We start from the raw sequence: 27,879 nt of genomic DNA, 5'->3' as shown, positions 1-27,879 counted from the left end.
TGTGTCTTTCACTGAGGAGTGGCTTCCGTCTGGCCACTGAACCATAAAGGCCTGATTGGTGGAGTGCTGCAGAGATGGTTGTCCTTCTGGACAGTTCTCCCATCTCCACAGAGGAACTATTGAGCTCTGTCAGAGTGACCATCGGGTTCTTGGTCAACTCCCTGACCATGGCCCTTCTCCCCCGATTGATCAGTTTGGCCGGGCGGCCTGCTCTAAGAAGAGTCTTGGTGGTTCCAAACTTCTTCCATTTAAGAATGATGGAGGCCACTGTGTTCTTCAGGACCTTCAATGCTGAAGAAATGTTTTGGTACCCTTCCCCAGATCTCTGTCTCGACACAAGCCTGTCTCAGAGCTCTACGGACAATTCCTTCAACCTCATGGCTTGGTTTCTGCTCTGACAAGTACTGTCAACTGTGGGACCTTGTATAGACAGGTGTGTTTCTTTCCAAATCATGTCCAATCAATTTAATTTACCACCGGAGGACTAAAATTAAGTTGTAGAAACATCACGGAGGATCAATGGAAGCAGGATGCACCTGAGCTCAATTTAGTCTCATAGCAAAGGGTCTGAATACTTATGTAAATAAGGTATTGCAGTTTTTTTTATTTTGAAGACATTTTCAAACATTTCTGAAAACCTGTTTTCCCTTTGTCTTTATGGGGTATTGTGGTTAGATTGATGAGGAAAATGTTTTATTTAATCGATTTTAGAATGAGGCTGTAACGTAACAAAATGTGGAATAAAGGGAAGGGGTCTAAATATTTTTTTGAATGAATAGTGTATTACATTTTGTCAAAAGTTTATTTGGTCCCATATTCCTAGCATGCAATCTACATGCTAGGAATGAAACTTGTGACATCAAGCTTGTGACTGGATGCATTTGCAGTTTATTTTGTTTGTGTTTCGGATTATGTTGTGCCCAATAGAATTTAACGGTAAATAATGTATTGTGTCATTTTGTATAATTTTTTCTAAATAAGAATATATGATTCTCAACACTTTTACATTAATGTGGATGCTACCATGATTACAGATAACCATGAATGAGTCATGAATAGTGACGAGTGAGAAATTTACAGAAGCATAAATATCCTTCCCCCAAAACATTTACAAATAAAGTGACTCCAAAATGTCACAATACATTATTTTTCATTCATTTCTATTGGGCACAACATAATCCGAAGGACAACCAAAACAAAGTGCAAATACATTCAACAAATGTGTAGAGTCACAAGCTTGATGTAGTCATTGCCTATAGGGATATGGGACCAAATACTCGACTATTGACTAAATGTAATACATATTTATTAGGACAGTGAAGCTAAAACGTTTAATTTGTCTCCATACTCCAGCATTTTGGATTTGAGATCAAATGTTTTATATGAGGCGACCAGTACAGCATGTCACCTTTTATTTGAGGTTATTTTCATACGTATCTGTTTAACCGTTTAGAAATTAATTCACTGTATGTATCTAATCCCCCCCAATTTGAAGGTGTCATAAGTATTCGGACCAATTCACTTATAGTGTATGTGAAAATGGTGAGTTTGTATGTTTTGTAGTCAAAAAAATAGTGGAAGATAAGCATTTACATCATCTGGTATGTAACATGAGATTTTGACCAATTATGAGAAGGCAAGCCTGATTATAGTTGGTTAAAATCACATGATACACACCAGATGACCTCATCGGAAACACTTGTCTTCCTCTATCTTTTACATTTAAATGTTTAACCACTATTAAAGTATGACTTAAGCTTATAGATGATTTGTGAAGCATTTATGTTGTGCTTATGAAGACAAAGTATGCTATATAAAGCCTTTATAAATTGTAATTCATTTAAAGTGGAACCAAATTATTTCCTTTTGCCACTGGATGTCAGGCACACCAAGCACATGCGATCATGCAGAGTCAGTTTTGGAACTCACTTATGCAAAATGAGTTGTGCATGTCCAACACGCTGGCACTCGGGCTGGCATGTGACATTAACGATCCTCCGGCAGGTCATTCACATCGTCACACATTATGAAGAAAGTTAAAGGTTGATGAGATTGTTCTGTGGATTTCATCTCTAATATGACTTATTTCACTTTTACAGATAATTTGACTGCTTGCCAATCAAAGAGACTATAGCAACCTGATTTTAAACTGGTCATAGGTCTGAGAACCAATGTCAATACAGCAAATATGTACTGTCCATCATTGAATAGTTCATGTATGGGATGTTCATCAAATGGCATACCACAGTTGTTCTGCACAGATCATGAGTTGCGAATCATAATTTAAAAAATCTATCTAATATATCTTAAAGTAACATGTTATGCTCACTAAGGCTGTTAACTTAACTCAAAGTGTCATGTATTTGTTCACTACGTCACATCACTATGAGCTATTGTTCACTTCACAATATTCTCTTTTTTTGTGGGTCTGGTCTTACATCCAGAGGACACAACTTTGCAGACTGCTCACCGACTTTGATCTGACTTAACCTAGGCTTTACATGAAGCACGTCACACTTGTTACATGTTTCATGTACATGTTTCAAGTAACTGTACATGTCTGAGATTCCTAGGAGCAGGAGCTGAACTCTGATTTGACCATTCCATGCACATACTGCACCAAACATATGGCTGGATCTTCAGTAACACTTCGGGTTTAAGCTGGGGATGGAACCATTTAGTCCCGTAGGAGGGGAGACAGGCAGCAGACAGTGGTTTCCAATCTGATTAACAGTAATAGACTTGACTTGGACTGAAATAATATTTTATAAGAAGAACAGGAGCTCAAGCAGTAGAGAATTTGAGGTGCCGGTACTCAGCTCCGGTGAGCTCCTGCCCAAGTCAAGCACTGGTTGTAGATGACCATGGAAAGTCATCATGTTTGGAGTTTCTCCATTTATTGTAGCTACATAATCTCAAACTGGTCACAATTGACAATAACTAATTGTCTTTACTTCCCCTCCAACTGCTACAAATGCAGTACTATTACAATTAACGATAACCATAAATGACAATGATTTTTGGTATAAAAATAGTACAAATAGACACAATGGCATTTTCCCTCAAATCCCTTCACATTGTAACCTCGACAAAGCACAGCCATCATTTGTGCCACAAAATTCACCACACATCGGCTATCACAATGAAGCAGTGAGGAAACGAGCTTTAAGAACCTTCTTAGAACTTAGTCAAACTAAGAATGTGTTTTCTAACCGTTACAAATGGGGAAAAAACATTAACAAAGAAGTAAATCAATAAAGTAAGTGATCATGACATGTAAAAGTGTCCCTGTAACTGTGTGACTTTGATGAAGACTTCAGACTTCCTCTTTAGTAAATACTACTATTTTGAATACTGGGAAAGATGCAGAAGCATAGCGCGCAATTTGGCCTGGCTGGCACAGTGTGCATGTTCCTCTGGATTGGACACTGGTGAGACATGTGCGACTCACCCGGCATAGGTAAAGATTTTCACTTGCCGACCCCAACACCACCCTTCGCCCCAACAAGCAGAGAGGAGACTCTTTTCGTCAAAGAGGATTTGGTTGACGTACCCGTGCATCACACGTGACGTCATTTCGAACATCTCCCTGTGTGTTTATGCTAGAGACTTACCATTTTTTGCAGTGGCTTTAGCTCCATCGCCTCTTTCTGCCGATATAAAAGCATGCGTCTATTCCATAAAATGGGGCTCGTTTTTCTACACATGAAAATCCAGGCAAGAAATTGTCACAAAATCGTATGTAAAACCCAAAACGTTTGAGCTAGCAACTCAGATATCCCTCCAGTGGTGCGGGGGCTGTGCTTTGGCAAAGTGGGTGGGGTTATATCTTTCCTATTTGGCCCTGTCCGGGGGTATCTTCGGATGGGGCCACAGTGTCTCCTGACCGCTCCTGTCTCAGCCTCCAGTATTTATGCTGCAGTAGTTTGTGTCGGGGGGCTAGGGTCAGTTGGTTATACCTGGAGTACTTCTCCTGTCTTATCCAGTGTTCTGTGTGAATTTAAATATGCTTTCTCTAATTCTCTCGTTCTCTCTTTCTTTCTCTCTCTCTGAGAACCTGAGCCCTAGGACCATACGTCAGGACTACCGGGCATGACGACTCCCTGCTGTCCCCAGTCCACCTGGCCTTGCTGCTATTCCAGTTTCAACTGTTCTGCCTGCGGTTACGGAACCCCTACCTGTCCCAGACCTGCTGTTTTCAACTCTTAATGATCGGCTATGAAAAGCCAACAGATTTATTCCTGATTATTATTTGACCATGCTTGTCATTTATGAACATTTTGAAAATCTTGGCTCTCTCTAATTTTCTCCTTCTCTCTTTCTTTCTCACGGAGGACATGAGCCCTGGGACCATACGTCGGGACTGCCGGGCGTGGTGGCTCCTTGCTGTCCCCAGTCCACCTGGCCTTGCTGCTGTTCCGGTTTTAGCTGTTCTGCCTGCGGTTATGGAACCGCCACCTGTCCCAGACCTGTTGTTTTTCAACTCTTAATGATCGGCTATGAAAAGCCAACTGAAAATTATCCATGATTATTATTTGACCATGCTTGTCACTTATGAACATTTTTGAACATCTTGGCATAGTTCTGTTATAATCTCCACCCGGCACAGCCAGAAGAGGACTGGCCACCCCTCATAGCCTGGTTCCTCTCTAGGTTTCTTCCTAGGTTTTGGCCTTTCTAGGGAGTTTTTCCTAGCCACCATGCTTCTTCACCTGCATTCTAGCTGTTTGGGGTTTTAGGCTGGGTCTCTGTACAGCACTTCGAGATATTAGCTGATGTACGAAGGGCTATATAAAATAAACTTGATAGATTGATTGATATGACCTCACCAGTGTCGTTTGTCTTTGCTCTTCGACATCCACACGCTCTACGGCAGTCGTCTGAAGTTTGACGCCCACGTCCAAATTTCGAAGAGGTCTTCTCACAAAACCGTCTGTCCAGACTGAACCGTCTGAGCTACGTCACCAACATCGACAGATAAGACTCTCACGAACATTTAGCATTCTTGTTTTGCTCTACGATGCACACAAGCTTCTGAGGAGTCGCTGGAAGGTAACCCAGTACCAGGGACATAAAAATGGCACAACGTGAATAGGGTGATGAGGAGGAGTCTACCATGTCCGTAAGCGACTTTATCAATTTTCCAGAGTCAGGTTCACTAACATGTTTTACTATTGACAGCCACAGCTGATTTCAGGATTGTATATTGATTTGCTCTCCTTTAAAATATGTGTAATCTGATGTATTTGTTTCAGTCGCTGAATTCTTGAAGTATTCACACCCGAGTCAATACTGTGTAGAAGCCCTTTTGGCAGGGATTACAGCTGTGTCTTTCACACCTGGATTGTGCGACATTTGGCCAGTATTCTTTTCAAAATTCTGTGAAATTGGTTGTTGATCATTGCTAGACAACCATTTTCAGGTCTTGCCATAGATTTTTAAGTAGATTTGTCTGAATACTTTCCGAATGCACTGTACACCACACATCTTTAAAAAAATATATATATATACCCCTCCCCTAATTGGAGTAAACTAATGAACAACACTTAAGCTTCTACTTCCAGATTATACATACTATATAAAATGTACACAATCTATTTTACAATAGTTATCTTTTCATTTGTTTTTACTTTATCCTTCAGCTACCCTCAACCCCTCCCATCTATTTCTGAAGACCATCCAGTTTGATTTCTATTTGCCATATATTGTTAACTGTGCTCTCACACAAAAGTTCTGAACCTATATACATTTCACACACACAGTATATTTTACATGAGTTAATCTTATTAGCTCCACTCAACCCCTCCCATCCCTCTCTTAACACCATCCATACTGGATTTCTATTTGCCATACATTTTTCAACTGTGCTGTTTAAATGCTTTATGATATATACCCCCCCCCCCCCCCCAGGAATCTGTCTGGTCTATTTGTGTGTTAGTGTTTAAGATATCTTTACTCCACTGACACCGTTGCCGTTAGTTTAACTGATGTGGCACGACACAGCAGTTCCTCTGCCTGAGTCTTAAATTGATCTTGTGGTCTTGAGACCACACAAATACTCATCTGGGTTGGGTCTTAGGGCCTAACCTAATGTCTTTATCTGGATTTTGTGGACTGCTCTTGAATCTATTCCCTCAGCTTAAAAATGTAGATTTTTCTGTAGTCTCTCATGATCGAGCAGCTGGCCAGTGTGTGCGTAAATCTAGTGCTGGGTTCCGAGATGAACATTTCTGCAAATCAACATGACGAGAGCTTGGTACTGTAAGGTTCTATCTGCGTTTTTTGTCAACATTTTATTATTGACATTAGTCTTGTTCTGTTCAATGTTCTCTACCTATATAATACTCCAAATACCCCCAATTCATGTTAAGTTCAAAAGAATACAAGATAAAAACAAACCAAAGAGGGTTCAGAATTATAAAGCCAATTATCTCAGAATAATCTTTTTGCAGATAGAACCTTGTCTCAAGCTCCCAATGACTTGATTTAGCTTTGAAGCTGCCCTTAAAGAATGAATCTGGTTCAGCTTTCTGTGATCTTTTCTGGTCATTCTGTATATTCAGACTTTGAAGCAGTTAATGACACAAATATGGCCAGGAGTTTTTCCTGAGCATGTGACCTGACCCAAACCATTTAATGTATGATTCTGGTCATCGAGATCTGTGTCTGGAAGTATTTTTTCCTCAAGCTTCAAAGATGGTCATTTCAGAACCATTTACTAATCCATAGAATAGTCCTATGGAGGAAGGATTGTTGACAATTTTAATCTAAAAGTATAAGGGATAAACGCCGACATTCTGTACATTACCTTGGAAGTAAAGGATGACACAGCGGGATGAGGCGGAGCCCAGTCCCTTTGCGGAGTTAATTTTTCCAAGGTAATGTACAGAATGGAGGCGTTTGTCCCACTTATACCACAGTTGCCAAAGAAAAACATGAAAGCACACATTTATCGGTAGAAATACTCCCCCCCCCTTTGATATTTTCAGTTATATAATCAAATTCATACTTTCTCATCTTTTAGTTGCTAGAGATGCGATCCAGTCGTTCGATTACATTACCTTGGAAAATGTAGATGCTACAAAGCAAACATTTGGGTCATTTGAAGCGTCACCGCTTGCTCTGTAGTGAGTATTATTTTGATTTCAATTTAAAAAAAACATTTACATTAATTTATGAATATTGAAAAATAAATAGGCACATGCTAAAATATTGCTGAACATAATGTACTCTACGTGCATATCAAAGTTCCAGAATGGGATCTCTGCTAGTTTAAAAGTTATGGCCCCTTTCTTTCCAGAGAAATTGGCATAGTAGGCAATGTAACCAATAACAGCCCTCCTTTTACAATACTTGTATCATTGCACATCCCGCAAATTACCAGCAGAGGGTGACCATTTTCACATTCACTCTTGGAAAATGCTTACAAATTGGATCTTAACTTTAGAAAATATTAAACTAGCCAAATTAAACATTTTTAGAAAATACTACTCATATTACAGAGCAAGCTGTAAAGCTTCACATGACACCAATGTTTGCTTTGTAGCGCCTAGAGATTAAACACTATGGAGTCTTAAACTTGGATCAATTATTTCTCAATTATGCTTTTAGATACAAATGTCATTTCAACAATCCTTCCTCAAATTACTGTTCTATGGATTACATTGTGTGAATCATGGTCCTTGTTGTTCTGGGTTTCGGGAGGAATCACATGTGTGACACACTTGGAAGACACTCCTTCCTGTATGAGGTCACAATGGCCTAGCTAGCAACTGATCCAAATCAATTGTGCCCAATACTGTACTTATAAAAACAACATCTATACATAACCAAACATCATAATATGTCCTGTAACACATCCTCTTAGTAGTTCATCCTCAAGGAAGACCCCAAAGAAAGGCTTTAGATAGTAAAACACATTTATTGAGTAGAGAAAAGGATTAACCGGAAGCTGCACTTGTTTCTGCACCGCTAAAGATCCATTCAATTTACCTCAGTAGCAGCATGTGCAACAACTTCCTGGTAAATAGAGAATGTTAACACTCGATAATCCATTCTGCTCTTCTAGGAAAAACAGTACACAGCACAGCAGGCTGGGACAGAGAACGAGAAAGAGAGGAGCACCATATACATTAAAGCTTTTAAAAATCAACAAGTCCAACTCTGACCTGAAAAAAAACCTAACTGTAAGATCAGGCAGTCAGCAAGCACCTTCCCAATGGATAGAAAAATGCAACAAAATAAAAAAGAAGAGCTCTCTTCCGGCTGGGGAAGGCATATGTGTCTGAAGATGGGGTTTGGAATATGGAGAAATCAGGGGTTGGAATATGGTTGGAGGAGGCTTATTGTGCTCATGCGTGCACCCCCTTGGCCATTGGGGGTGGATGTTGTAACCATGGTATGTTCTGTGCTTCAATGACAGAATTGAGAGGTACCCTTTTCACACTACTGAGCCAAGCCGAACTGAGCTGAATTGGGATGGACTGGTTCTGCATCCGCCATTAGTACACAGTATGTTCAGGTCAGCACGATAATGCTAAGGGTAAGGGTTTGCGGGTCGACTTAACTGTGCTTTATTGGACAAGGATAGGTATGTGGACTGTGCTTCATGTTGTGTGCCTCTCTCCCCACATCCCGGTATCCCACGCAGCTGTATGCATTCAATTATTTGGCCACCATTGGGTTACTGATTAATTCACGTCCAAGTTTAGTAATAATACTGCAGGCACCGCAAACTGAGCAAGAAGAGCAGATAATGTTATAAAATATGGGATTAGTAGAAAAAAAGACAACTCCCCATAGTTGAGGGGAATAGCCTGTTCTTTTAAACAAAGTATTTCATTGGTTGTGGCTGAGGTGAGTTACTCAAACACGCGCTTGGAGGCTTGATGGAAAGCGCCTTCAATAAATGCAATCAACCCATGCATTACTAAAAATACATGTCATATCAGGAGTTCAATGGACACGTGATACCTATGTGTTTTCTGACAGCATGTTTTTGTACAGGAAAAATATGTTTTGTTAACGTTAAGAAAAAAAAGTACTTATAAAAGGCAAATAAAGTCTTACTGAAGGGCGTTGTTGACTTGGGTATTGTGCTCCTTTGGTAGTAAAGCTGCCCCCTAACTCCATTGGTCGACAGCAGGGGAGACAAAATCTCTCAAGAGCCCCGAACTAAAAATAGGGTCCTTGTCCATTTTGGTCCTTCAGTCTCTCTCCCCCCTTTTATGTCCTCTCCGCGGTCTCTGTCATTCGTTCTGGTTTGTATTCATTAGGCACCAAATGGAAGAAAACAGTCTGAAACAGGGTGGGGCTTCCTGATATTGTTCAATAAGAAATGCTTGTTTTTGTTTTCTGTTTCACATGTTTTAAAACATTTTCCATTGCATGCCCTAATAAATATGACCCAGATGTTTTTGGATGTTTGCATCTCTCACGTGATGAGGCAGCAGTTGATATAGCGTGGCCCCAGTCTTCTCTTCAAGACTCCCTTTCTCCTCTTGGGGTTCAGGATAGCGATGATGGCCTCATCAAACACAGTTTTCAGTCCTTTCTGGGTGAGAGCCGAGCATTCCACGTAGACACACGCACCAATCTGGAGAGGAACAGGCTGTCACTCAAAACTATCAACATAGGGTTAAGCTAGCTTGGGGAGGAAGTTTTGTGTGTGAGACTCAATCAACAAATGCCCAAAACTGAATATATACAAGCTTTATAATAATTTGAATACAGAATTGGTTTGACGAGGGACAGACCATCTGTGTAAAGTGAGGTAGATCACTTGTCTCTCCTACACACAAAATTATTTCTAACCTCCCTCCTGGCCCCACAGTGGTACGTACCTCCTTGGCTAGCTTCTGGCCCTGCTCTGTGGTGATGGGTTTTTCCTTCATGTCATTCAGTTTGGCAATGGTCTTGGGGTCATCACGCAGGTCAATCTGAAACAGGGAGAGGCAACATTTCCAATCAGCACAGCCAATCAGAAAGGCAGCAGATAAGTGAATAAGTTGCTTAAGAAGAAACCTGAGTGAACAACTTGTTCATTCAACTACCCACTGAGCACACCACATCATTTCAACGCGAATCATTTGGTAATATTTAGTTAATACGTTGATCAATGAGATTACAACCTATTTTCAACCAAAAGTTTGGGAATTTAACAATGTGTTATGACCATCCTTTCAACCATCAAAAACCACAACCAAATTCTCAATGTCAGATTTTTGGTTTAATTCTCTCACAAATTGTTATTGCTGCACGTTCAACCATTTAAAAACCAAAAGTTCAAAAGGGAATACAATGTCAGATATTTAGTTTATTTATACAACAATGTTATCACTGTGCTCCATCTAGCACAACAAAGGACCTTGGTTGCAATTGAGATCATTCAAGTACGTCGTGCAACTGATCAATGCCATTCGAGATTAAGCACAGATTATTAAAATCGCAATTGTGAAGATCTCCACAGACCTGCTACTTTTGAATGCGATCTTGAACATGCACTTTCTATGACTACATAAGAATATCTTTGTTGCAGTAACCTCAATGTGTCCATAGTGTTTTACTCAATTAAAAATGTTTAAAAAAATACTGTTACATTAGTTTGTAAAATAGCCTTAAACTGAAGGCTATTTACTGGATTACAAAAATGTTACATTTTGTTTGGTTAACAACACAAGCAAACATTTAAAGGAGATGCATTTACTGCTTAGATAGTTCCATTTGTGCAAGTTTGTCTACAAATTAATAATTGATGTCCTGAATTCACATCTCCATTTCAACCAAAAATGTATGTAAAAAAAATAGGACTAAAACAGCACAAACTTAAAATGCAGTTTGATTGGATTTTGGATTTTTTTTATTAACTTTTCTATTCCATTTGAAATTAACCAAAGCTTGAAACCCTGTATTGTCTATTTTCAGTTGAATTTAAACCTACCCTTTGGAATGAATTTTAACGCAACAATGAATCTATTAAGTGGCGATTTCTCAATCACTCACATGATTGGTAACAGTCAGTGGCAAATATCAAAGCTAAGCAGAGCTGGACTAGATGGGAGACCAAATGGATCTTCTTCCCCATTTTCAAAGAGCACCCCACATTTGACTTCAATTACCAAAGAGTTGCTCTTCCTTTGTTTCATGATTCTTCTATGGAGTTTCACTGTAGTATTCAAACAGACAACAAAGCTTACGATGGGCAGGATCAGTATACAGATGTAGGATCTTAATTTGAGCCAGTTTGCTACAGCAGGAAAATAATCCTGCAGCAACAGGAACTGTGAATTATTATAAATGTTTTTGTTGTATTTTTGAGAAGTTCTTGAGAAATGTGCCATATTAGTCCTTTGCACTATTTCCAAAGACAATCCAAACCTTATTTTCATTATCTTTATTTAACTAGGCTAGTCAGTTTAGAACAAATTCTTATTTTCGATGATGGCCTAGGAACAGTGGGCTAACTGCCTTGTTCAGGGGCAGAACGACAGATTTTTACCTTGTCAGCTCGGGGATTCAATCTTGCAACTTTCCAGTTACTAGTCCAACGCTCTAACCACTAGGCTGCCTGCCGCCCCTGCACTCTAACCACTAGGCTACCCTGCTGGTTCTCTATTATATTATTCCATCATATGTTTTTGTGATTGAATTCAACCATGAGGCATTTGTCCCTTCATTTTCTTTTGAGTGCAGAACACACACACACACACACACACACAATGCACGCTCAGTCACGCTGTTCCTCTCTTACTAACACCCAATATGAGGCCAGGCACCACAGGCTGCATTTTTACATTTTTTGATTTGTTGGTATTTTGGTCCATTAATTTTAGTATTTAAAAAAAAGTAAACATATACATTTATCAAGTTTTTTAAACGTGTATTTCTTTAGTTTGCCATACCACCGTCCACTACATTTGAACCACTTTAAAATGGACATACATCAACAATTTCAAAGCTCACTACATTCAATTACAGAATTTAAAAAGCCCATTTCATAGAGAATGTTACAAACTGGACTATATTTGGTAACTTACTTTCAAGAGATGGTGTTTGGTAGTCTGAATTCAGTGTACTTGTCCTTAACTCCATTTTCCCGAAAGTCAGACTTTTCCGACACGCCAACTCATTTCTTAGCTTCAGAAGCATCTGCATTCAGCAACTTGTGTGGTTATCTTTAGATATATTCTCCAGACTTGTCAAGAGAGAATTTTTGATATGTTGTAAATACTATACTACCGTTCAAAAGTTTGGGGTCACTTAGAAATTTCCTTGTTTGGGAAAGAAAAGCTATTTTTTGCCCATTTTAAAATAGCAAATTGGTCAGAAATACAGTGTAGACAGTCATTTACAACATTAACAATCATAGCTGGAAACAGCTGATTTTTAATGGTATATCTACATAGGCGTACAGAGATCCATTATCAGCAACCATCACTCCAGTGTCCCAAAGGCACGTTGTTAGCTAATCCACATTTACTATTTTAAAAGGCTAATTGATCATTTAGAAAACCCTTTTGCAATTATGTTAACACAGCTGAAAACTGTTGTCCTGATTTAAAGAAGCAATACAGCTGGACTTCTTTAGACTAGTTGAGTATCTGGAGCATTAGCATTTGTGGGTTCAATTTCAGGCTCAAAATGGCCAGAAACAAAGAACTTTCTTCTGAAACCCGTCAGTCTATTGTTCTGAGAAATGAAGGCTATTCCATGCGAGAAATTGCCAAGAAACTTAAGATCTCATACAACGCTGTGTACTACTCCCTTCACAGAACAGCGCAAACTGGCTCTAACCAGAATAGAAAGAGGAGTGGGAGGTCACGGTGCACAACTGAGCAAGAGGACAAGTACATTACAGTGACTCGTTAGAGAAACAGACGCCTCACAAGTCCTCAACTGGCAGCTTCATTAAATAGTATCCGCAAAACACCAGTCTCAACGTCAACAGTGAAGAGCCGACTCCAGGATGCTGGCCTTCTAGGCAGAGTTCCTCTGTCCAGTGCCTGTGTTCTTTTGCCCATCTTAATCTTTTCTTGTTATTGGCCAGTCTGAGATATGGCTCTCTCTTTTCAACTCTGCCTAGAAGGCCAGCATCACAGAGTTGCCTCTTCACTGTAGAGAGAGTGCTTTTTGGCAATAGTGGCTTCTGTCTGGCCACTCTACCATAAAGGCCTGATTGGTGGAGTGCTGCAGAGATAGTTGTACTTTTTAAAGGTTCTCCAATCTCCACAGAGGAACTCTGGAGCTCTGTCAGAGTGACCATCGAGGTTTTGGTCATCTCCCTGACTAAGGCCCTTCTCCCCCGATTTGTCAGTTTGGCCGGGCGGCCAGCTCTAGGAAGAGTCTCGGGGTTCCCAACTTCTTCAATTTAAGAATAATGGAGGCCACTGTGTTCTAGGGGACCTTCAATGCTGCAGACATTTTTTTGGCACCCTTCCCCAGATCCGTTCCTTGACACAATCCTGTCTCGGAGCTCTACGGACAATTCCTTCGACCTCATGGCTTTATTTTTGGACATGCACTGTCAACTGTGGGACCTTATATAGACAGGTGTGTGCCTTTCCAAATCAAGTCTAATCTGAATTTACTGTAGGTGGACTCCAATCAAGTTGTAGAAACATCAAAGATGATCAATAGAAACAGGATGCACCTGAGCTCAATTACGAGTCTCATAGCAAAGGGTCTGAATTCTTATGTAAATAAGGCATCTGTTTCTTATTTTTTATCAATTTGAAAACATTTAAACTAGAAATCAGATTTACCTAGCTCAGTGGAGTCCCTACGAACCTTAAGGGTTAACCAATCCTGTGAACAGGTTAGGCAACTCAGGTGTCTATACTTAGTTAGCACAGTTAGATTTACTTAGCACACTTACTTAGCACAGTTAGATAAGATGGACGTTTATGAAGTAGGGCCAAATGTAGAGATGTAATGTAGAGATCTACAGGTTTTTAGCGAAGTCCAGCCAACCTTTTGATACAGGATTCAGTGATGTGAATAAAAACTGTCGCCTGTAACAAAACAAAGGGCACTATGGGAGATGGCATCTGAACTTTTAAGAGTAGCAGCAGCTGCACTTTGATAAGTAACCAAGAACATATGAAAAAGGTTGACTGAATACTTTTCTTCCTCCTGCTTAGAGAAAGGCGCAATCTGTTTCTGTAGAAAAAGCCAACTTTAAATCTTAGCTTCTTAACCAGCTCATCCATATGGTTTTTAAAACGTCAAATCCACACCAATCCAAATGCCTAAGTATTTATATGCGGGACACGTTCGATTGGCGACCCATCTAATGGAGTGAACATGTTGTCCATCTGTAACATTCTCGCTAGAGTTTAAAAACATGCATTTTGTTTCGCTCATATTAAGCACAAGCTTTACAAATCTGAGTTCTGCCACTAAGATAATCGTGAAACCAAGAACAGGCGTCGGAGCTCAGGCCTACCGAGGACAACTTATTCAAGAAAATAGCGTGATCAACCGTATCAAAAGCCTTTCATACCAAATGTGCTGCTTTGTTTGTCAGTGTCTAAAGCATTGACAAGATCATAAACAACTAAAGTGGTTGCTGTAATAGCGCTATGCCCAGGCCTAAACCCTGATTGGTTTACATTCAAAAACACATTTCTCAGATAAAAAGAGCAAAGTTGTACATTTACCAAGGATTCAAGAATCTTAGCTAGACACGAAAGCCTTGAAAATGGGGCGATAATTGTTAAGAGCTCTACTTTCTCCACCCTTATGGAGCAGCAGCACAAGAGCGGATTTACATACTTTTGGAATATTTCCTGATAACAATGTTAAATAAAACATTTGGGATATTGGGCCAACAACGACGGGCGCTGCACACTTAAGCAGACCAGGATCTAATTGGCCAGCCCCTGTGGATTTCTTGTCTATTGCTAGCAAAGCATCCGGGGGTTCTTTTTCTGTAAATAGCATAAAATAAAAGCTTCAACTCAAAGTTTCCCCTATCAGCGCCCAGCCCAATATCATTGTGAATAATCTTAGAAGTGATTTCAAAGAGAGAGCCCGCTGAAATAAAATGGTGATATAAACGCATTTACCGTAATTGCTGGACTATTAAGCGCACCTGAATATAAGCCGCACCCACTGAATTTATTTTTTTTAATTTATTTTGTACATAAATAAGCCGCACGTGTCTATAAGCCGCAGGTGCCTACCGGTACATTGAAACAAATGAACTTTACACAGCCTTTAAACGAAACACGGCTTGTAACAAAAATAAATAGGCTTTAACGAAACCGGCTTGTAACATTTTTTTTTTTTAAATAGCAGGAAAAAATTGCCTACCAAGAAAGTCCTTGGTCACTATCTTCCTCCTGTGCACTGAAACCACTGAAGTCATCTCCTTTGGTGTCGGAGTTGAATAGCCTCAGAATTGCTTCATCCGATGTTGGATCGTTTTCATTGCGCTCTCCTCACTTTCATCCGGAGGCAAACTCATCCAAGCCTCATTTTCTAGTTCGGGCCATCTGCTTTTCTTTCCTCTGAAAACTTTTGTTGTCTTTTTGCACTAAGTCAGTTTCTCACGCTGCTGTTTCCAACGTCTTATCATCGACTCATTAAGGCTCCCGTGCAGCAGCACTATTTCCTTTTCCAACAGCCAGATCGATCGCCTTCAAATTGAAAGCTGCATCATATGCATTTCTCCGTGTCTTTGCCATGATGAGGGTGACAAAATGACTACCGTAATCAGAATGATGGAAGTTTGAGCGCGCTCGATTTACGTCACATTATGTGACGGTGCTCAGTTTTTTGGCGGCATGAATTTGTGAAAGCGGGAAAAATCCATAAATTAGCCGCGTCATTGTATAAAGCGCAAGGTTCATAGCGTGGGAAAAAAATAGCGGCTTATAGTCCGGAAATTACGGTAATGAGATATTGCCTCATTTGTACATTTTAATAAATTATTTCAGAAAAATGGTAATACAAAAGTCTTATTTGTGTCTACATTCAACTGGTAAAAGTGAATCGTTATATGATTAAAGGGAGAGAAAAAAAATGACCCTACTTTACCCCGCACATGCCTAACTGATACATGTAACAAACTCTTTATTGAGACAAACATTCATGAACACTTCTGTGGTAGTGTTTGATTTGTGGCTCTGGTCACCTGTGAATTGATTGGGTCCATATCAGTATGCAGTGTGAGAATGTGAGTTACGGTGGGACTGATAAGAGAAGTAAATATCAGCTGAAAGAACGATAAACCACAGACCCACTCCATTAAACTCACCACTATTTCTGGTGGCAAGGGAATTGCTGGCAGAGGGACACCCATACGTGTGGTTTGATCTTTTGGAAAGTGTTTGAGAGTTACTAAATGAAAAAGTTAAATTTACTCTTACTATTAAGTTCCATCTACTTTTTAATGATTCAGAACTATACACCTATATTTCTTCATGCATGTTCGTGAATGGTCTTAAGAATTAAATAAACCAGAGTACAGTACATTTAAGTGGAGGCTCAGTTTTATAATCCACCTCCCCTGTCAATGTGAAGTAGGACGTGAGAATGAGTAGGGTGGATGAGGACAGCACATGCCAGGTGAATACAGTACACTCTGTGAAACTCAGCATGTGAAATGGCCAGGACAAAGTATAGATACAGGCTATCGGTGGGGTGGCTCACCTGAGTGCCTATGAGGAGGTAGGGGACACTTGGGGCATACTCCTGCAGCTCGGTGACCCACTCCTCCCTCACATTCTGGAAACTAGCCGGGTTGACCACAGAAAAGCAGATGAGGAAGACATCGGTCATGGGGTACGACAAAGGCCTCAAGCGGTCATAGTCCTCCTGGAAAAATGTAAGGGCGGGTAACAAGAGACACAGGAGAGGGAGAAGTTAGGGGAGGGGAACAAAGACACTGGGGAGAACGAGAGCAACAGCCTTCCTTACATAATTTCTACCAAAAGACTGCCACATCCTCAGAGTTAATACTCATGAATAATTAAACCGTATGAAAAATGAGCTCCAAATGCAGCAATCTTTTTTCTCCTCCTCACTGAGGCAGAGAGGAGAGCAAACTTATTCTGTGCTTATCTACCGGACTTCACCATGCACAACCCAGCACACTCCCAAGCTACCAGGCTGTTTTATGAGAACAATGAACACTTTTGTATGAAGGGAGTGATAAACATTTAGCCACTAGAATTTAGTTTTGAAATGGAGGGATGTGCCGATTTCTACAGATGACCATTAGACAGCAGCTCGTCTCTCGGTCTCTGACTGTGGCTATTGGGCATTATTTCACATTAGCAGTACTTTACAGGAAGCAGTGCTGAAGGCATCAGACAAACTGCCATCTCCGATAGGCCTCAGTTTATTGTGTGGCGCCAATAGCTAATTCACATATCCAACATGGTCCGGTCTGTGTAAATGAGATCAAGCATTTCCTCATTGCTCCCTGATACCCAATTCTGAGAGGATGTTCTTCTACATCACCCGGCACACTCTGAATGACCTGGGTTTATACATGCAGAGTGCACACAGGAAGACTAGTTATGGTGATGGACGAGGTGGCAAGCTTGAAGGAAGTAAATCAATAGGTCTTAAAATCGTTAATATGACCGTCTGATTAGCTCAACAAACTAACTTAACATTGCTCAGGTAAAAAAACTGAAAAATCTAAGTGAATTAAATTCTGTGCACTGGATAATTAAGAAGTCTTGGACGACCTAGTGGCGATGCCACAATAGTGTCTGTTATTACCATTTGGGGGCGGTAGGTAACTTAGCGGTTAGAGCGCTGGGCCAGTAACCGAAAGGTTGCTGGATCGAATCCCCGAGCTGACAAGATAAAAATCTGTTGTTCTGCCCCTGAACAAGGCAGTTAAACCACTGTTCCACGGTAGGCCGTCATTGTAAATAAGAATTTGTTCTTAAATGACTTGCCTAGTTAAATAAATAAAGGTTATTGTGAGCACAGTGGTTTCAAGAACTGATGGAAATAGAAATAGCCTTCATGAAGCCTAGCTGATATCTTACAGAAAATATGCTGATACTTCTGCTTTCTAGTCCATTTCAAACTGTTTGAGAATGCATGTAAAAATCTAGTTGCATTTGTCACATGCTTCGTAAACAACAGGTGTGGACTAACAGTGAAATGCTTACTTAGAGGCCCCTCCCAACAATGCAGAGTTAAAGAAAAGAGAAAGAAAAGTATTAAAATGTAATAATAAAAGTAATAATAAATACACAATGAGAACTCAAAGTATTCAGACCCCTTGACTTTTTCCACATTTTGTTACGTTACAGCCCCCCTCTCAATCTACACACAATGCCCCATAATGACAAAGCAAAAACAGGTGGACATTTTTACACATAGATTTTTATTTTTTTTACTGATATTTACACAAGTATTCAGGCCCTTTACTCAGTATTTTGTTGAAGCATCTTTGGCAGCGATTACAGCCTCGGGTCTTCTTGGGTATGACGCTACAAGCTTGGCACACCTGTATTTGGGGAGTTTCTCCCATTCTTCTCTGCAGATCCTCTCAAGCTCTGTCAGGTTCGATGGGGAGCGTCGCTGCACAGCTATTTTCAGGTCTCTCCAGAGATGTTCGATCTGGTTCAAGTCCGGGGTTCTGGTTGGGCCACTCAAGGACATTCGGAGACTTGTCACGAAGCCACTACTGCGTTGTCTTGGTTGTGTGCTTAGGGTCGTTGTCCTGTTGGAAGGTGAACCTTCGCCCCAATCTGAGGTCCGGAGAGCTCTGGAGCAGGTTTTCGTCAAGGAGCTCTCTGTACTTGCCCCGTTCATCTTTCCCTCAAATCCTGTATGATGCTGCCATCACCACGCTTCACCGTATCGATGGTGCCAGGTTTCCTCCAGACGTGAGGCTAAAGAATTCAATCTTGGTTTATTCAGACCAGAGAATCTTGTTTGTTTCTCATGGTCTGAGTGCCTTTTGGCAAATACCAAGCAGGCTGACATGTGCCTTACTGAAGAGTGGCTTCCGTCTAGCCACTCTACCATAAAGGCCTGATTACTGGAGTGCTGCAGAGATGGTTGTCCTTCTGGAAGGTTCTCCCATCTCCACAGAGTAACTCTGGAGCTCAGTCAGAGTGACCATAGGGTTCTTGGTCACCTCCCTGACCAAGGCCCTTCTCCACCGATTGGTCAGTTTGGCCAGGCTGCCATCTCTAGGAAGGGTCTTGGTGGTTCCAAACTTCTTCCATTTAAGAATAATGGAGGCCATGGTGTTCTTGGAGCCCTTCAATGCTGCAGAAAGTTTTTGGTACCCCTCCCCAGATCTGTGCATCGACACAATCCTGTCTCGGAGCTCTACGGATAATTCCTTCGACCTCATGGCTTTATTCTTGGACATGCACTGTCAACTGTGGGACCTTATATAGACAGGTGTGTGCCTTTCCAAATCATGTCCAAACAATTGAATTTACCACAGGTGGACTCCAATCAAGTTGTAGAAACATCAAGGATGATCAATGGAAACAGGATGCACCTGAGCTCAATTTCGAGTCTCATTGCAAAGGGTCTGAATACTTATGTAAATAAGGTATTTTTTTGTTATATACATTTGCAAAAATGTCTACAAAAATGGAGAACATCATGTTCGTGAGGGTCTCATCTTTCAATTGAGTGGTCATAACAGTTTGTAGGCCAAAACGTTTGGATGCAACAGACGTTTTCTTGAGGAGACTGATTCTTCGGGATGTCTCATGATCTGACAAACACAGCTCTAGCTCTGCCACCTTTCACCGCATATGCAGAAGGATGCGGTGGATTGAGACGCAGTTAGGGTCGGACACTTTCCAGTAAATTTCTGGAATTTTCCTGGAAAGTAAGCCCTGGAATTTGGGGAATTTTACTTAAATTCATCAAATTTCTTTGCTTATAACAGTGAACCTTTTTTTGAGGGATACACATGAAGCAATTCTAGGTCTTGTGGCATTGTTTGGTTAAACTATCTCCAATTCAATAGAATTGCAACCCTCTGCATGCACAGTGCATTCTTCCATCACATGTACAGCTGATTATCAAGATCTTGCACAGTGATGAGATGCTATTGAGCCCACACTACTACACTGTCTGAGCCAAGGACTACATGCTTTCTGGTAAGTTTTGATTACAATACTGGGTGGGGTGAATATATTTTATGACATACATGATTTTTTGTTCATTAGTAAATAGTAGCCTACAGCAAAGTGTGTTTAAATAATTTCTAACTTGTTAACAATTCCTGCTAGTTAGTTTTTGATACCATGTCGGTTTTAGCTTGCTTGAGCCTGATAATGGTGGAGTGTTAATTCACCCGTTTCCATACATGTTTAATTTTAAAACATTTCTCTCAAAAGAGCTGTTTAATCTAACTGTTTATCTGTACATGGAATTGTAATTTTAAAAAATTACTCATTTTTATTCTAATCTTTACAGGAAATGCAAAGGGCACTATCTGATTTGTAGAGACATTTCACTGCAGCTAATGTAGAAGGAAAAGATGTGTACATTTGCAAATATTGTGCCAAATCACATGTGAAGAATGCAACAAAGGTGCAGAATCATCTGGCCAAGTGCATAAAGATCCCTCAGCGCTCACAACATTCAACCTCTGACAAAAGTGAAACAGACACCTTATGGATAGCAACAGCTCATGGTCCTCCTGGAATCAGAAGTTTTTTTGATTCAATGGAGGAACGTAGTCAGAGAAATGCTGATGAATGTCTCGCTCAAGCTGTGTATGCAACTGGTTCACCTCTGATGCACACAGGCAATGTGTATTGGAAGAGATTTCTGAATATTCTTCGCCCAGCATGTACCCCTCCAACCAGACATGCTTTATTTACTCATTTGCTGGGTGCAGAGTTCAACAGAGTTCACGTGAAGTTCAAGCAAATCATAGAGAAAGCAGACTGTATTGCAATCATCTCTGATGGGTGGTCGATTGTTTGTGGGCAAGGAATAATTAACTACATCATCTCCACCCCTCAACCAGTATTCTACAAGAGCACAGACACAAGGGACAACAGACACACCAGTCTTTACATTGCAGATGAGCTGAAGGCAGTCATCAGTGACCTTTGACCACAGAAGGTATTTGCACTGGTGACAGACAATGCTGCGAACATGAAGGCTGCTTGGTCTAAAGTGGAAGAGTCCTACCCTCACATCACACCCAATGGCTGTGCTGCTCATGCATTGAATCAGCTCCTCAAGAACATCATGGCACTGACAACAATGGATACACTCTACAAGAAAGCCAAGGAAATGGTTAGGTATGTGAAGGGTCATCAAGTTATAGCAGCAATCTACCTCACCAAGCACAGTGAGAGGAATAGGAGCACCACATTGAAGCTGCCCAGCAACACCCATTGGGGTGGTGTTATCATGTTTCTCGAAGAAATGGCCATATCACAGTCTGCCCCATCAAGAGGATCCACCTGGATGACGTATTTTGGGAGAGAGTGGTAAGGAGCCTGAAACCTATAGCAGTAGCCATTGCACAGATTTAGGGAGGCAATGCCATCCTGTCTGATGTTCAGACTCTGCTTGCAGATGTAAGAGAATAAATCTGTACTGCCCTGCCCACTTCATTGTTGCTCCAAGCAGAGGAAACTGCAGTTCTGAAATACATCAAAAAGAGTGAAGACTTCTGCCTGAAGCCCATACACGCCACAGCGTACATGTTGGACCCCAAGTATGCTGGCAAGAGCATCCTGTCTGGTGCAGAGATCAACAAGGCTTATGGTGTCATCACTACCGTGTCTCACCACCTTGGCCTGGATGAGGGCAAGGTTCTTGGCAGTCTGGCGAAGTACACTTCCAAGCAAGGGCTTTGGGATGGAGATGCAATATGGCAGTCGTGCCAACATATCTCATCAGCCACCTGGTGGACCAGCCACCACCTTGCCTCCATCATCCTCCAAAACCCACCTCAGAGCGCAACTAGTCCTTGTTTGGGAACACACAAAACATGCAACCGGCTGACCAATACAAGGGTTGAAAAATTGGTGGTCATCTGGGAAATTTGAGGCTTTTTGAGCCTGACATCGAGCCATCCTCAACAAGGTTGGAAAGTGACAATGAAGATGAGGCCTCAGAGTCTGATGTTCAAGAGGTGAACATTGAGGAAGTCCAGGGAGAAGACATAGAAGCCGGAGATGAAGACAACCAAAGCTTTAGTTTCTAGATGATCATTTTACAGATGTATGTTGAAATTGTTTTTGGGAGATGCGATGGATCATTGGGGATCATTCAATATTCCCTTTCTTTTGTTGTTCAGTGAAATGATCCCATGTGAAGAGTCGACTCATTTAATTAAAGTTCAATTCGTAACAAATTATTTTATTATTTTTCTATTGGAAGGATGTAATAATTTGCAATTATGTCTACTTAAAATAAGGTAAAAGGTTTATGTTTGTCTCCAAATGATATGGTAAATATCCAATGCAAAAAAATTACATTTAAAAATGGTATTAATATTAATTTGTATATATTTTCATTAATTCCTATATTCCCGTTAATTCCCACATATTCCTGTTAATTCCCATATCTGAATATTCCCCAAAATGTGCAACCCTAGACGCAGTCCATGCAAAAAACTGATCTCCAGTTTAAACCGACAGATTTTGCTAGGGATTTTTTTATTATGTTAATTCGATTTCCGCAGGGGAGCAGAAATTGCAGGCTAAGGGTTAAGAAACTAATAAAGGTACTCATGGCAGGGCATATTCCAACCACTCTCCCCATACGGGTTCTTACATTTCGATCAGGGCTTTCTATGGCATTACTACTTGGCTGGGTATGTGATCTCAGCTGTGAGTGTGTCAAGTCACTGACATGACAGTCTGTTATCAATGAGTCCCTCCTCCTCGTGCCTGGCAGCTGAGTCAGAGACGCCTGTTCCAACATAGCCACAAGGAGAATAACAAGCGCAGGCACTACGCTTCATGGCCCATCCTCAAAACTGTTTGAACACTGCACTGTAAAAGGGTTACTGTGAATTGTACAGTAATTTACTGGTAGTTGGTTGCCAGCTAGTAACTGCATTTCATATTACAGTACTTCACGGCTCATCCTCAAAACTGTCTGAGCATTTACCAACACAGGGACTAAAGTGATAGTTCAAACTGAGGTATCCCATTCAAGGTGATCACATCACATGCCAAATAATGGAGCTTTAGACCTATGGTGGTCAACGGTGAAACAGTTTAAAACATCCATCGGCAACCACTTTCTAGCTGTAGTGTTCAAATGTGAATGACATGTCTAGTGCTGCCATTGGTGTTCAGCTGAGTGGAGAGGAACAAGGCCCTGTGGCAGCAGCAGAGCCCACTTTACTCTACCCCCTGCTGGGATGTCTCGGGGTCACATCTCAGGGAGGGCACAAAACCTAATGAGGCCCTATACAAAACAAAAGGGGGGGTGGGCATGTGCCACTGAGTGTGAGGAGTGCGAGTGCAGGAGGGAGTGAGCAAATGAGAAACTGAGTGGCAAAAAAAGGGAAAGAGTGAAGAGTGAGTAGAGAGAGCCCAGTGTTGCCATGGGTACAACAGCACTTAACATCCACTTCCTGTTTCCTCCTCCTATCCACAGCAGCAATGCTAGCTTTCTATGATTAGTGCATCAGCCAGGGAGGGGATGAATGAACAAATCAATAAAGTATATTCCATTCTGTTCCTTCTGTTCTTGGCCCACATGTTCAAGAGCTAAGAAATGTGACTGAACGTGTTACGTATAGATGTGTGAAATAACCCGGAGGTGGAATAAGTGATACACAGACAAAATGAGAGGCTCATTTCTCTTCTCTTTGAGCAAATGGTTAATCATCTTCCCCTATGAAAAAGCTGACAATTCTGGGAGCTTCAGCTCTGCCAGGGGCATAAGTATTAAAAGGTCTTTGGAGCCAATAAAACATGTCTGATGCAGAGCAGAAGGTGGGGACTGTAGCAGGAGAGTGTGAATTAGCGGGTGGGTGGCTGGGTTGGATGAGATTCCTCAACAGAGAGGGGTATAGACTTTAGCATTGCATTCTTCCATACCCCCAGCCCGAGCCTCCTACAGGGCTGTATTACAGGTTTCCAGAGCAGATTTGCAGTTTTTCACTCCCCACTCACTTTGTTTTTCCCCCCTCTGTCTCAGCCAGCCCCTCGGTCTCTCTCTATTCCCTCTTCCGGTTTCCCTCCCTCTAGCACTCCCTTCTTTGATCAGATGCTGAAGCTATAAACATTACCAGCTGGCCTTGTGCTCAAGCATAAAGAGATCAGCCGAGGTGGAGGAGTGGAGGGGCTGCGTTTGAAGAGAAGTAACTACACTCTGTGGCCTCTGCGCCCACAGTCGACATCTGGGATACTTCTCAATTTCACAGACGGTCTGAATCAGAAAAAAAAAAAGCCTCCAGACATGGAATTGCAATCAAACACCAAAGAGTAACAGAAAGCTGTGTGAAACACTACTGAAATGTAGTTTTAAGATCATATTGTTCCTTCAAAGAATGATGGTTATGGTAGCCACAGATTCGAGTGGGAATAAATATTTGGGATTGTTGGAGACAATAGCTAAACTATTCATGTACTTATATTTTATTAATGAACAAACGGGCCTCGTAGTATTATTTCTCATCCTCAAAACCTTTTCACCCTTTCACCAGGTAAATAGTGTTTCAGTTCGGGACCTATTTGGACGGGTTCGGGGGAGAGTGTTATCAATTAGTCGCTGCATGTAACATGCCTTAACTTAAGACCCAGCTTGGAAAAACAGAGCTAGAGGTCTTAGAGGAGAAAGTGAGTGTGTGTTTACGCGAGAGCTTGCTGGACGGTGAGTGAAAATGTTATGGGTGTGCACATTTGACTGCGTGCTGCTGTGTACAGTGTAAGTTGAGTGATACACTTGCGGATTTGAATGCCACATTGTAAAGAACCAACCCATAAACAAGACAGTGACAACCTCCCTACTGGACATAGGACCCCTGTTCTCTACATAATAGACCTATTGAAAGGCTTAACTAGGCCTACCAACCACGGTCTATCACACACCAGACTGACTGGAAACTAGAGCAATGTGGAGAAAACCGTCACCTGTTGCCGTTTAGAGTGATCAGATTTTCAAGCTGGTGGGTGTGTCTAGAGCACCATTGGTTAACAGTGGGGGGAACACATCGGGAGAGGGGGGGAGCACATCGGGAGAGGTTGTGTCCTTGGACGTGGCATGCTTGGCAACCAGCCAGAGTAAAAATAAACTCACTGTACCTGACCAGCTGTGTCATACAGTCCCAATAAGTACTGCTTTCCGCCAACGTTGACACTCACTGCAAAGCAATGAAAAAGGCTTGTTTAGAGAGAGACAGAGGGATCTCTTATCCCAAGTGGTTTTGATTATAGAAACAGATGTATTCCTATGCAATCTGAGACAAAGAAAGTAGAAAATGTAAGCAGTGCACTACATTCAATCACACTTCACCTTCCCCTGAACATTGGAATGTAGGGACTATTCAAACAAATTGGTATAGAGATTAAACTCATGCAACAGTAACTAGATTACCAGTGTCAGATTTTATTAGGAAGGATCAGGTAACTGGAAATGATTCAATTCGAGAACACACACACACACACACACACACACACACACACACACACACACACACAGCCTAAATGTTCATGTAAGATCATGACATGTTCCAAAATCATTTTACCTGCATAATGGTCAAACACAGTGGGAACATACTCCTCCGGAAAGGCGTCGTTGGCATAGCTCATCAACAGACACGTTTTGCCCACAGCACCGTCTCCAACCACAACGCATTTCAACATAAGAGTACCAGTTCCGTTTGCCATGATGATCCTATCATTACCACCATCCTCCGACGCCCTTTTTTCCTGAGCTGCACGGAGATCCCCACACCACTGGCATTACCAGAGACGGAGACCAAATGCGCGACTCACCCTGACCAATGGAAACTCCATTTCTCCTTCCTCCTTGCTGCCGTCCAGTTTGCAAATGTGGCCGTAAAGGGGTTTTATTTCCACACTGCATACACAAAAAACACAGGCACTGTGCAGGGTGGCTATTTACCGGTTCAGCAAAGTCTAGAAAGTCCCAGTAGTCAAAACGGGTTCGCCCCAGTCCCCCGCCCTATCGTTGATGTATTTGCGAGACACGCGCTAGGAAGCCCGCTGTTCCCCAGTTCGCCCCTTGACTCTCGGTCCCTCGCCTAGTTTGCATTGGCACTATAGAAAAGGTGAATTCGCTTGTTGTAGAGGCGGAGCTATATCTGAGACCAATGGGTTTTGGTAAAAATCCATAGATTGTGGATGGTTTATATTGATATTATGCTTTAGGCAACTACTTTGCTATATTGTTGAAGTGTATCCAAATAGCCTTTGTTTAATCGTTATTACACTTGGTTTGCATCTTCAGACACAACATTTTAGTCATAGCCTATACCCTACGCATAATGGTGTTAAATCCAGAGACTTTCTCTATGGTTTTAGTCCTAATTAATCCCAAATGATGGCATAATTGCCCCAAATCATTAGCCTAAAACAAAAGTATGACAATGTCATGATGACCTGAAGAGGGAGTGGAGAGAGTAGCGTGAGGATCTTGCAGATGGAAACACCACGGGGAGTGGATGCTGTGCAAATACAGTATGCAGGAAGAGAAGACTCTGTGACTCTGTGTTGCACTTGGACAGGTGTGGGCTGTCTCCTTGAATTAGCGCACCCAGACCCATGATTTTCAAGGAGGAAGAATAAGCAAACAAACACACTTGCAAGCAAGCGCACATATGCACACACACACGCGCACACACACACACACACACACACACACACATCTGTTTGATAATGGTGGGAACAGCTGTATTGTTACACATGTTTGTCCCAGAAAACATATGTCCTGGACTTCTCTCTCCTACCCTATTTCCATTTGATATCATATGCCACATATGCACAAATGCATACATTCTCCCACACAACATCCCTATACTTCATATCCACTTTGTTGATAGTCCCTAACCAGACTGTACAACTGTACAATCAGCATCAAGGGGCGTGGCTCCCCTGAGCTGCGAAGCTCTCTTTCAACCTCCAGTGTAGCGCTATCATATCTTTTGAAAAGGGGCCTGTTCGCTTTGGATGGCCCGGTGCCCCGGGTGAATGGAGAAGATTGTTAAAACCAATGGAATGGTCTCAAATGTGTTAACTCCGTCCACCCGGGGCACCAGCCCATGCAAAAGGAACCCAGCCAGTTGCTGTAGCTTTCACGTGACCAAACAATTACCTAATACTTGCTGTTCATAACATGTAGCATAGTAGGTGTTATGAACCAATCAGAGAAGATAAGTAACAGCATTTAGTCAAATTCCAAATGAGACTATCTGCATTGTTTTTATGTAATCTAATGGATGCACATATAATGCATATATTAATTTGCTGTATATGTACTGTATATAAAACCTGTCTTCATTTCACAGAGCATCACTCTGTAGGCCTAAACTAGGCTACTGGTGTACGTTTGATGTTGGTAAGCTACATGAGTTCATTAGTGAGCTGCTGACCTGATTTCCCAGTGGATGACTTTAATATCAACTGTCTATTTGTAACCGGACTGGGTTTAAAGGTCAAGGTATCTATAAAAGACAGGGCTGCTGTCCCAGTAGCTCCTCTTTGACAGTCCAAGTTTGACTGTTTTGATTGACCACTCTTGTTGAGAAAATTGAAATGAAATGAAAAGTCCATGCAAATAAATCTCAACCCAGTGTCTCAGTATCTTCAGTAACAGATAAGTCTGCAGCACTTTCTTTGGGGATTTATCGTTGGATTGGTTTGCTCTTCATATTTCTAGATAAGACCTTTTTCATGTGACATGTGCACCCGAATGCCTCCACAGACACACACA

At 41.4% G+C, this 27,879-nt stretch overlaps 1 protein-coding gene across 1 annotated transcript; it reads right to left on the bottom strand.

Moving 5' to 3' along the window:
- Positions 1-7,901: 7,901 nt before the first annotated feature.
- Positions 7,902-26,267, bottom strand: LOC129836177 (rho-related GTP-binding protein RhoQ-like). The gene is made up of 5 exons (XM_055902027.1): positions 25,673-26,267; positions 25,230-25,288; positions 16,654-16,818; positions 9,843-9,938; positions 7,902-9,595 (listed from the first exon to the last, which is right to left on the bottom strand). Exons 1-5 carry the CDS (start codon positions 25,812-25,814, stop codon positions 9,434-9,436), a joined length of 624 nt encoding a protein of 207 aa, XP_055758002.1. The 5' UTR covers positions 25,815-26,267; the 3' UTR covers positions 7,902-9,433.
- Between the last annotated feature and the right edge of the window lie 1,612 nt (positions 26,268-27,879).

This window comes from Salvelinus fontinalis, chromosome 37, assembly GCF_029448725.1.
Source record: "Salvelinus fontinalis isolate EN_2023a chromosome 37, ASM2944872v1, whole genome shotgun sequence".
NCBI classification, from domain to species: Eukaryota; Metazoa; Chordata; class Actinopteri; order Salmoniformes; family Salmonidae; genus Salvelinus; species Salvelinus fontinalis.
This window is presented reverse-complemented; position numbering and strand designations above follow the sequence as displayed.